The 11,962-nt window shown below is 35.2% G+C and overlaps 1 protein-coding gene across 4 annotated transcripts; it reads left to right on the top strand.

Moving 5' to 3' along the window:
• The first annotated feature begins 260 nt into the window (after positions 1-260).
• On the top strand, positions 261-11,749 carry LOC137814037 (villin-3-like). Of its 4 annotated transcripts, none has more exons than XM_068616568.1 (23): positions 261-532; positions 2,358-2,448; positions 2,697-2,796; positions 3,202-3,270; positions 3,563-3,799; positions 3,884-4,061; positions 4,188-4,320; positions 4,813-4,972; positions 5,046-5,196; positions 5,287-5,387; positions 5,471-5,629; positions 6,789-6,857; positions 6,930-6,998; positions 7,086-7,223; positions 7,330-7,458; positions 8,020-8,167; positions 8,285-8,295; positions 8,393-8,533; positions 8,613-8,738; positions 9,379-9,441; positions 9,931-10,035; positions 10,304-10,819; positions 11,174-11,749. In XM_068616568.1, the coding sequence occupies exons 2-23, from the start codon at positions 2,393-2,395 to the stop codon at positions 11,285-11,287; spliced, it is 2,973 nt and encodes a 990-aa protein (XP_068472669.1). In that variant the 5' UTR covers positions 261-532; positions 2,358-2,392; the 3' UTR covers positions 11,288-11,749. The 4 variants fall into 4 exon arrangements, with proteins under 4 accessions (XP_068472669.1, XP_068472666.1, XP_068472667.1 ...); XM_068616565.1 differs by having other exon boundaries at positions 2,351-2,448; XM_068616566.1 differs by having other exon boundaries at positions 532-671; positions 2,351-2,448.
• The last annotated feature ends 213 nt before the right edge of the window (positions 11,750-11,962 follow it).

Raw genomic sequence — 11,962 nt, 5'->3', positions numbered from 1 at the left:
AGATATGGAGAGAGAGAGAGAGAGAAAAGAGTGAAGAAAGTAGAAAGGAAAATCCAAAGAAGAGTCCAGGTAAGCAACTAGAAGGCCAAAACTAGCAGTTACAGGAATCTTTACCTTAAAATAACGACTTTCTTTCATGCGTCTCATGTAATAAATAAACTTTTGTTTTACACACTCAAATTTCCATGTTTGGTTTTCTTTTCTTTTCTCTGGTTCCTTTCACCAACTTGGCCTTGGCCTTTCATGTCATAATACTTTCATTTTCTTCCTCCTCATAATTCATCCATACCCTTCTCTCTGCAACTCTCAAATGTTGCAAATCTCAAAAGGCTATAAAGAAAAAAGTTAGAGAGAGAGAGAGAGAGAGAAGGCCACTCACTCACAGGCACAGCAATAATTCACTTTTCTTTCCAACAAGACTCTTCTTCTCTCTCTTTATTGCCAGCTCAAAACCTTGTCCTCCCCATACCTTGTTTCTTCTTATCTCTCTCACACACACTAACCAAACCATCATCACGCATTGAGATCTCAGGTACGTCCATTTCCTCTCATCACTCTCCCTTTCTCTTCTTATACTCATCTTATCTCACAATGCTCTTTCTCATCCTTCATCTCATACTTTTTTCTCATTCACTCTCTTGCTTGCTGATCTGGCTCGGCCCCATACTCTGGTAACTTTGATCGCTTCTTCTTCTTTTTGCCTTTTGTTTTTCTGATCACTGTGTTTTTTGATCTGTTGGGCACCCTCTCTTTTTTATGCTGCTTCCACTTTTGAGCTCTTTCATCATCTATCTGATTCTTCTTTTGGTGATCTCACCAGTTCTGCGTCGTTTGTGTTGATGTGCATTGCTTCTGTTTTGTTAATCAGGCTTTGATCAACTCTCGTCTTTTTTGTTACATTTTAATTGAACAGAGAAATGGCTAAATGAGCACTAGATCTTAGTAGTCAACTTTGTGGCAACAAATCCAGTTGATCCCCTACATTATGATCCAAATTTCTTCATTTGTTTCAGCTTAGTTGCAGTGTTTGATATTTAATTGTCAGCTCAGAATCAGATCAAGTATGTGCTAAAAAATATTCCTTGATCTTTAGTAAAAACTATTACGTGAACAACTCTTATAACGTGCATAGCTATGGCGATCATGAACTATTTTTCTGATCTTAGATAGCTTCACAGATTTCAGAAACTGAAATTTGGAATGCTGAATCTATTTGGTTATTAACGACTCGGACTTGATTTGAAGCACGTTATACGAAGGAGCAAGCAGTAAATGAGCAATATATTAGCTGAACTCTTCGCAGCAATTCACATGTAGAGCGCTCCAATCTGATTGTGCTGCTGCCAGTTTGCAGTACCCACCTAATTGGAGTAGTGAACAATTTGCAATGCAACACGGATGGGTTGTTGTGCTACAATTCTACAGAAGTAATCTAGTGTAGGGATGATAGTTGATCAACACTAGCCTTGTTCGATCTATTTTCCTGTTTGTTCAACAGTTAAACTTCAGTACTTTCCATTTTTATAAATCCATTTTGTGTTGACAAATGTGTACATACACAAGGTGACAAGTTGGATTTAATCAATAAACGACGGATATTTTTTCTCACTGAGAAGGGCTGTGCTAGAAGATCTTCTAGAGAATGTAAAATGGATGGAGAAATTCGTATTTCTCTTGTAATTGTGAGAGAAGATTACTAAAAAATTGAAACAAGACATCTCGTGCATTGGGAGCATTAGCATTCAGATTCATTGTATAGGCTAGAATCTAACCAAATCATGTAATCATAGTAATTTGGAAATTTTATATTGTATTGATTTCATCAATTCTAGTATGTCTTTTCTTGTGTTTATTTTCAACTTAGTATCAGCTTAAAGGGAGGCAACCTTAATCCATGTTTCAACTGTGGTTCACTGGTCTTCGTTTGCTATGTCATTTTCCAGAAACTCCTCCTTCTCTGCTGTCTGCAGTCATCTGTCTTCCTCCCCAATGACTTTTCTAGTCTGCTTTTCGAGTAATTACTATAATTATGTAGTTAGTTTTGCTTTCTTCTAATATACAGCATAATAAAACTGCTAAGTATGTCCAATCAAACTTTAAATTCTGTTCTGTTAGCTGGTGGAATCAAAGTATACTATTTTTTAACACCATGTCCCTTTTTATTCTACTTTTAGCAGTCACCAAGCACAGAACGCAACACCCTCTATCCTGTTCTAATATTCCTACTAAATGCCACTGAAATTGTTGCTGCTGCTGTTCTCCATGCTAGATAGTGATACTTAATTTTCTCTGCTAAAACATTCTTAACTCTGTTTCCTCTGATGCAGTGGATTACTTTGGAATTTTGCAGGTGTTAGCTGAAAAGACAGTATTTTAGAAGGAATTTTCAGCCATGTCTAGTGCTACGAAAGTGTTGGATCCAGCATTCCAGGGAGTTGGTCAAAAAGTGTATCCTTAAAGAAAGGGGTGAATTATAAAACAAATCATGAATTTATTTATTTTAAATTTTCAATAGGAATTAAGTAAAAAAGTTACAAAATATTTAATAATAGTAAAGAAAGAAAAATAGTGTTAAGAGAATGACCAAGCATTTTTATTTTATTTTCGGTATAAGCATTACTGTTCAGGTTATTTTGTTATACATTGAAAATATTATCTACTTGAGGGGGTTTGGTTTGGACTTAACCCTTTTGTAGAGGAACTGAAATATGGAGGATTGAGAATTTTCAGCCAGTTCCATTGCCTAGATCTGAATATGGAAAATTCTACATGGGAGATTCTTACATCATCTTGCAGGTGCAAGCTGTATCCAATATTATCTCGTATATTTTCATACATGGAAACAGTTTATATGTTTTTGTTTGAGCAATCATAGTACCTTAAATCTCCTTTTAGTTCTTGGGAGATTGAAACAAATACAACGCTATAACTATGGTATTTCAACTCTAGATCAAAGCATATGCACAGCTAGTAGAGAAAGTAGCTTCTGTCGACATAGGCCTAAAAAGGGTGACTAATTCCAACTTAATAATAGGGGAACATAATAGATTGTATGATGAATAAGGAAAGCCTTAAAGTCTTTAGCAGAATTACAACTCGTGCAGATGAAACTCATCCAAAAGGTCTTGTTATTGAGTAGAAAGAATGATATATACTTTTTTGTTTTAAAAAAGTGGGTATTCATTTTACGTTTATTTGCAGACAACACAAGGCAAAGGAGGGGCCTATTTTTATGATATTCACTTCTGGATTGGAAAGGATACAAGTCAGGTAAGTTTGGACTTTCACCCCCTCCCCTACTTCAAACCTCTCTCTTATCCCATTCTGCTTCTCTTCGTAGAACAAAGAGGTGGCTAAAATGTTGAAACTTGTAAAATTATGTTTTTTAAGAGAAGATATTGTTTCAAGTTTTGTGATTATGTTTCCTTCCTGTTTTATTCTTTTTTCTTTCTGGTTCTAAAGAAGGTTTATATGTGATGGTTGGTTCACAGTTTGGAAAATCTTGAACCAATATATTTTAACAATAGAAGAATCTCTGTTGACATGGTGATTTTCCTTATAGGATGAGGCTGGAACAGCAGCCATTAAAACTGTTGAACTTGATGCGTCTCTTGGAGGACGTGCAGTGCAACACAGGGAAATTCAAGGGCATGAATCTGACAAGTGTTTGTCATACTTTAAGCCATGTATAATACCATTAGAGGGTGGTATTGCATCTGGATTTAAAAAACCTGAAGAAGAGGAGTTTGAAACACGTTTGTATGTATGCAGAGGAAAACGAGTTGTCAGAATAAAACAGGCACAGTTTTCTTTATTCGTGTACTCATAAATTCAGTGCACACATTCATTGGTTAAAAATGTCACACAAGTTTTCCTTATGCAGGTCCCTTTCGCACGGTCTTCGCTGAATCATGATGATGTGTTCATCCTTGATACTCAGAATAAGATTTATCAATTCAATGGTGCTAACTCCAATATCCAGGAAAGAGCCAAGGCTCTGGAAGTTATTCAGTTGTTGAAGGAAAAGTATCATGAAGGCAAATGCGATGTTGCAATTGTTGGTAAGGGCACAAATCACATGTTTTCGTATCACTTGCTGAAAAGCCTACCATGTGGTCTTGAATACTTGTTCTTCAAGTGGGTATTCTGATTTTGTTTGTGACTGTAACATGTATACCACATTGCAGATGATGGCAAGCTGGATACTGAGTCTGACTCAGGTGAATTTTGGGTTCTCTTTGGTGGTTTTGCTCCCATTGGGAAGAAGGTAATTAGTGAGGATGATATTATCCCAGAGGCCATTCCTGCTCAACTTTATAGGTATAAGTCCATAAATCTTGTTGATTGCAATTCAATAAAATGAGTAGAAAACTGTGTATTATACACGCATTTTAAAAAAGGATATAGGTAGATGTAGGTCAACAATGTCTTTTGGAATTTTTTTTCCTTTTATTTATAAATTTCATATCTTATCCTCTCCTTTATTTGTGTCACTTTAGTATAAAATTTGATCTAATGTTGCAGTTTAGGCAGCAGATGGTTGCTGAGAAAAGTGCATTATATATTTTGTGTTGAATCCAAATGTATTCTCTTGAGACATTGGATATATATATATTGATTAAAACTAGGGTGTTTTGTCTGAAGTTGATGTTTTTTCTGTTAAATAAGTTATAACCTTAATCTTGTTTCAACTATTTTTTTTCCCATAATACTTCTAGCAGTATAGATATTTCCTTTTTAGTTCCTGTTTTATGGTATGCGCACTATGCATTTAAGTTTCTTGATCTGGAGGATATGACCTTGTGTTTGCAGTATTGCTGATGGTGAGGTCAAGCCTGTAGAAGGTGAACTTTCAAAATCACTGTTGGAGAACTACAAATGCTATCTATTGGACTGTGGTGCTGAGGTATTTGTCTGGGTTGGCCGGGTAACACAAGTTGAAGAAAGAAAAGCAGCTTGTCAAGCAGCTGAGGTAATGCCATTGCAAAAATCCTTTCTTCATATGTTGGTTGAATTGGAGTCATTAAATTTACTAATATATTCAGGAGTTTGTTGCAAGTCAAAAAAGGCCAAAATCTACAAGGATTACCAGAATTATTCAAGGTTATGAAACACATTCATTTAAGTCCAACTTTGATTCTTGGCCATCCGGGTCTGCTACTACCAGTGCTGATGAAGGAAGAGGAAAAGTTGCAGGTGGATACTATTTCTTCACTTTATAATTTGGCTTGGTCTTTTGTCCAATCATTCGTGCTGACTATGAAAGGTGTTTTTTTGCACTGTCAGCTTTGCTGAAGCAACAAGGTATTGGTGTGAAAGGGGCGGCAAAAAGTACCCCAGTTGTTGAAGAAATTCCACCTTTGCTTGAAGGAGGCGGAAAGATGGAGGTGATTTTATAATTTTTTTAATTAGTTTCCCTGGATAATTAAACTGATGTCAGTGCACATGTAATATTGCTTAATGTTTCTAGGTATGGCAAATCAATGGAAGTGCTAAGACTCCATTACCTAAGGAGGATATTGGTAAATTATATAGTGGAGATTGTTACATTGTTCTATACACTTATCACTCTAGCGAGAGGAAGGAAGACTACTACTTGTGCAGTTGGTTTGGAAAAGACAGTACTGAGGTAATTCAATTGCTCTGAATTTGAGCTCTAAATATAGTGATAATTGTAATAATTTGTTTGCTTTAGCTCCACAGAGCTTACCTATTGTTAAGACTGGCCTAGAATTTCCTCACTTGGCCAAAAATATTATTTCTATGTGAGCTTTCATTGCCTAAGATTCTGTGGTGGTGATGATCTTCTGTATGTAGAACAGCTCTATTGGAAACAGACTATGAAGTCTCTTGGCTATATTTAAGGAAAACAATTTATCCTTTATAGGGGTGATCAAAATATGATGTGTCAATAAACTATGTGATTGTTTCTAAGTGGTTGACATTTCATATCATGCTAGCAACATGTGAGCGTGTGTGACCTGCTGCATTTGGTTGCAACCCGATAAGTTCTTCTATTCTTTAATTTTTTTCAGAAAAAATCCATATATTTCTGAATCATGAAAAATAAAACTTGATTCTTTGGCTTAAAAATAAGATTGTTGAAGATCAGGCAATCTATAAAAAGAATAAAACTAGATTGTTACTAAGTCTGGATCAAAGAAAATAATTAGAAAGCTATGTTAGAATGAAGCACAGTGCAAACAAATAAGCCTAGTAATACAACAGAATTATCTAATCATGGAGACTCCTATGAAGAATATGTGCAATAAAAACAAAGAGGCTGTGCAGGAATCCCTTTTCCGAAAAACATTATGGATTTCACATTTACAATGCAAACACTGTTCATTAAAGTTAACGATTTTCTTTTTGTCCTCTTTCTTGTCTGTGTAGCCTAATATTTACCACATGGAACTGTTGTGGAGGGTGAGGAAGGATCTTTGGTTAGGAAATAAAGTTCTCACGATTCCCAAAATAGATAATTTTTGTATGAAACGCTCATAAATAGTATATATTTGTGCATCAGTAAATTGAGCTTCTTTCTATAGTTCAATATTTTAATATCTTAACCTAATAATCTTGATGGTGTTTTCTGACAACTCTATATCTTTCATGACCCATATCTTGGCACACTATGAATTTCTTACATGGAAATACTTGCTTTCTTACTTACTAATAATAATAATCCAAATCATTGTTGTCCATCTCCAAACCACATGATATAACTGTTTTTTTACTCTGCAAGAACATGATATAACATTGTGACTTGGTTATGTCCTATTTTTCAGGAGGACCAAAGGATGGCTATTCGATTGGCTAATACAATGTTCAACTCATTAAAGGGTAGACCTGTTCAGGTACCCTTAATGTGAATACCTTGTTGGGGATGCTGCCTGGAAAATGTGTTTAATTGTAATAGTTTCTTGCAGGGTCGCATATTTGATGGTAAAGAGCCACCACAGTTTATTGCTCTTTTCCAACCAATGGTGGTCCTCAAGGTGTCATTTGCCAAATCCAATGTTAATTTTATTGACATATATAGATAGTGTGAGGTAATCATTTTAACTTACTTATGTCTGATTCAGGGAGGCTTGAGTTCTGGTTACAAAAAATTTATAGCAGATAAAGGCTTGCCAGATGACACATACACAGCAGACAGTGTTGCACTTATTCGAATTTCAGGAACATCCCCTCATAATAATAAAGTGGTGCAAGTAGATGCAGTATGTCCCCATAAAAATTAAATTATTCCTTTTTTGTTCATTGTGGTTATGTTGGTGGGGCTTCTCTTCTCTGCTAGCTGATCGTAATTATGGTATTATTGTTCAGATTGCAGCATCGTTGAATTCTACCGAATGTTTTGTTTTGCAATCTGGCTCAGCTGTTTTTACTTGGCATGGGAATCAATGTTCCCTTGAGCAGCAGCTTCTTGCAACAAAAGTTGCTGAATTTTTAAAGGTAAACCTTACTACAAGTTCTTTCCTGCTATCTTTTTGTACTTTTGTTCTTTTCTGTTTTGGAGATTTTATCGTCTCCCTAGTTGTATTTCATCATTTTTCTGCATATGCTAAAAAAGACGGTTAACTTTTTTGAAGGGTATTAGCTCAAAATTGTACTTGTAACACTGCATTATTCAAGCACCATCATATAAAGTTAAACCGTAACCAACTTGTTCAGTCTTATATTATGATTCTAACAGAGTTTCTAGTTTCTGGCCACTTGGATAGATTTACCTGTCAGGGAAGAAGCTCAACTCTTCTAAGAATATTTGTGGCAATGGCTTTCATATTTCTTTTGCTAACCATTAGTTACTTAAATATAATGTCGTTCAAATAATCTTTGAACGACTATAATATTGAGTTTATACCCTAATATATCCCTTGTAACGGGATAACTTGTGCTTATGCCTCTGGCTATTTCTTTTTCACCAGTAAACTGATGATTTCGTTTGATATTTAGATCAGCAACAGTAATTTACATTACACGTTATTTGTTAACATATTGAACATCCATCTCCAGCCAGGAGTTGCTCTAAAGCTTGCTAAAGAAGGAACAGAAACCTCAGCTTTCTGGTTTGCAGTTGGGGGCAAACAAAGTTACACAAACAAAAAAGCCACTAATGACATTGTCCGAGACGCACATTTGTTCACTTTCTCTTTCAATAGAGGTACACTATCTTCAAGCAGTGTTTGTATACATTTTGCTATAAATAGCATATTTATTTATTTGAATGTTCTGACCAACCACTAATTGTGTATATTTCCTTGCAACATGGATGTGCCAGGAAAGTTACAGGTGAGTTTGTGACTGCAACCTCATTATGTAGGCAGTGAGTCAGTAACTTGGGGGTTCTCTATCTCTTCTAAATCTGATTTTATATTGTACTCTTCAGGTAGAGGAGGTTTATAACTTTTCCCAAGATGATTTGCTAACAGAGGATATCCTCATACTTGACACGCACGCCGAAGTTTTCGTTTGGATTGGTCAGTGTGTGGATCCAAAAGAAAAGCAAAATGCATTTGAAATTGCCCAGGTAAATAATGTTCAATTAATTAGAGTTTTCACTTCCCATATTTCCTTTTACTTGATGTATACTATAAATTTTCCTTCAGAAATACATAGATAAGGCTGCATCTCTGGATGGACTATCTCCTCAAGTTCCACTATATAAAGTAACAGAAGGGAATGAACCGTGCTTTTTCACTGCATACTTTTCTTGGGATCATGCAAAAGCTTTGGTAAGTGCTAAAACATCAGGGAACTCCATTTTTTTTTGTTTCCCTGTCTTCTTAAAATATCTCCATTCTCACACTTAATAATCATTGTGGCCTGTAAAGTTGTATTTTTATGAGTGTATTAATTGAATACAGTATAATTCTTGGCTAACAAGCTGGTTTAGTAAAAACATATTGTCACAAATATAACGATGACAACAATTTTGAAGTTTTATAAAACAGATTTTTGGTTTTCAAACGACTCAAATGACATCATATGGTTCATGCAGTGAAATAAGGTTGTTGTTGTATAATACAGATTCTATCTTTCAAAATTGAAGCTGAGATTATAGGTATAAAACAGCTCTTCCCATGTCTGAACCAGGTCTTCTTAGTACTATTAGTGTACTTACTCATACGAAGAGTATAAGGTGTATAAGCGAGTTCCAAAATTGCTATACTTTAACCCGAGGTTTTTGAAGAAGAATATAGTCTTGATTGTGGTCACCATTTCCTGAATAAATTTTTTAATACAGAAAACAAAGTGAAAAAAGGCTACATTTTTTGTAATTATTAGTGAATATTAGAAAGACAAACGAAGAGCATGATTACCTTTAACCAAACATGCAGTTGATTTATTCTTTATCTTCCTGATGAAATGCAGGTTCCAGGGAACTCCTTCCAGAAAAAGGTGACATTACTCTTTGGGATTGGCCATGCTCTAGAGGTAAAAACTTGACTTCCAGTTTTCAGGAGAACATTGTTACAGTTGAACCATGCAAAATCAGACAGTTTTTTTTTCTTTTTTTAACATTAAAAAACAGTTGAAACTGAACTTCTATCATTTACAATGTCTTACTTAGATCCAATAAAGAAGATTCTTATTCAATTATGATTCTTACTTCTTTGTAAAACGGTTTCTCTGTCCTTTTCAAGTTCATGCTATTAGGCGGTTACACACAACAAAATATCTGAATATATATAATATCTAATTCTTTTTTTTTAAATACTCCTAAATTCTTACTTCTCTATATTTTTTTTTCTTTCACACGATTACTAATAAACCTGTGCAGAGCGCAATGTTGGTGTTAGGTTTAATATCTGAATGTATGACTGCAGGTGCAGCTATTAATTTCTTGTTGCTTGTCCATTTATATGCTTAACTGTGCTACACTATATCTACTTAACTGTGCTACACTATATCTACTACTGACAGGAAAAGTCTAATGGGTCAAGTCAAGGGGGACCAAGACAAAGAGCAGAAGCTTTGGCTGCCTTAAATAGCGCATTCAAGTCATCTCCTGAGGCAGCAGCTAGTGCGGTACACCAACTTGTTTATTCATGATTTAATATATTTTTTCTACATTTTACATGCAATGAACTTAAGGTTATACAAACTAGGTTCAAATAGTTTGTTCTTGCTTGGATTTGGTTTTGCTCCCCTTGCCTTTTGGTAGTCACTCGTTTTGGTTTAATGATATTTTTAGGTTGTTGTCTCGCTGAGTGTCTTAAGGTGTCAACTTGGTTGCCATTATCTATAGCTTTCCTTTGGGGCTTCTTTCTAACTTTTTCTACTCTGACTGACACAGGATAAGTTAAATGGGCTAAATCAAGGAGGGCCAAGACAAAGGGCTGAAGCCTTAGCAGCCTTAAACTCTGCATTTAATTCATCATCTGGAGCCAAAATTTATACACCTAGGTCGTCTGGAAGAAGTCAGGGATCACAGAGAGCAGCAGCAGTAGCTGCTCTTTCTTCAGTTCTTACTGCTGAAAAGAAGAAAACTTCACCTGAAACTTCTCCCGTGGCAAGCACTAGTCCTGTTGTGGAAAATAGTAACTTCGGTGAGAAACATAGCCCAATTCCAGATACTAAAAGTGAGAGTGCCCCTTCTGAAACGGATGTTGTTGAAGAAGTTGTTCCTGAGGTCAAGGAGACAGAAGAATTTGCCACTGAAACTGGCACAAATGGGAATTCAGAACCAAAACAAGAAAATGTGGATAATGGAGGAAATGACAGTGAAAATAATCAAAATGTCTTCAGTTATGAGCAACTAAAGACTAAATCTGGTAGTGTTGTGTCTGGAATTGATCTTAAACGGAGAGAGGTTAGTCTAGGTCTGCATATCATTAATTTTTTTAATATGCTAATGCTAGTATGAAATGAGACAGTTACCAAAGTTTCCCCTAACTTTTATAGAGCATTGAAGTACCCCTATACTATTAATTTTTCTATTTTAATTGGAAGTGTTATTGATTTTATTAGATATTGAGGGGCCTATGTAATATTTGAAAGGGTCTTCTTGCTAACCAATCCTCATTGGTTAAGAAATCCAAAATAGAAAGTTTTATCAGAATTCACTTTCAGAATGCATTAAAGACACTTTGTAAGGAAAACTTTGAAGTTTTGAATTGCTTTGGCTAGATGTTAACATTTTCCTTTTCCACTTAATGTTGCTTAGGCCTATCTGTCAGAGAAAGAGTTCGAAACAGTTTTCGGAATGAGCAAAGAGGCATTCACTAAGTTGCCAAGATGGAAGCAAGACATGCTGAAAAGGAAAGTGGATCTGTTCTAGACTCAGATACAATGAGCAACACACATGCTGCTTTTGCATGCTAATATATATATCTTGAAATGCACTTATCTGTTGGGTAGTGTGGTTTTTTTTGGTATATATATATACACATATATATACCCTACTTGGATTCCTATGCATAGCACTTTGCTTTTGGCCCATAATGGACGTAGCTATATATGGTTAGTGTCCAAGTTTGAATGTGGCGCTGCCTTGGAGAGTGAGTTTTAGTTTTCTCCTTTGAAATTGAGCATGCCTCTTCTTCCTCTTATAGTGTTCACATATTATTGTAGCAATAAACACAGTGGACAGATTCTATTCTTTTTTTTGTCAAGTTTGTATTTTCAAAAATGTGGCTCTTTGTTTTTTTGCCTTGTTGCTATTGGTTAGGGAGGCTGGTGTATATGTATTGCATCTTATACTGAATCTCAATATAAAGAATGGAAATTTGTTTGTTTGTTATCTATGGGTAGGATATGCAGAAGTGTGTGCATGTGCTGCTGCTTCTCTTATTATTTCCCAATGCACAGCAGGAATTCAACTCTTCTCTTGCAGGTTATGGATGGATTAAGAATTTTATTCAGGTATTTAAATTCTATGAATCAATGATAACAAAAATTCATTCTCATTTTTAAGATAAATAATATCAAATAAGTAAATAAGTTTGTTCATAAG

Source organism: Phaseolus vulgaris, chromosome 1 (assembly GCF_000499845.2).
Source record: "Phaseolus vulgaris cultivar G19833 chromosome 1, P. vulgaris v2.0, whole genome shotgun sequence".
Classification (NCBI taxonomy): Eukaryota; Viridiplantae; Streptophyta; class Magnoliopsida; order Fabales; family Fabaceae; genus Phaseolus; species Phaseolus vulgaris.
Note: the sequence above shows the minus strand (reverse complement) of the source record. Positions and strands in the feature narration are given on the sequence as shown.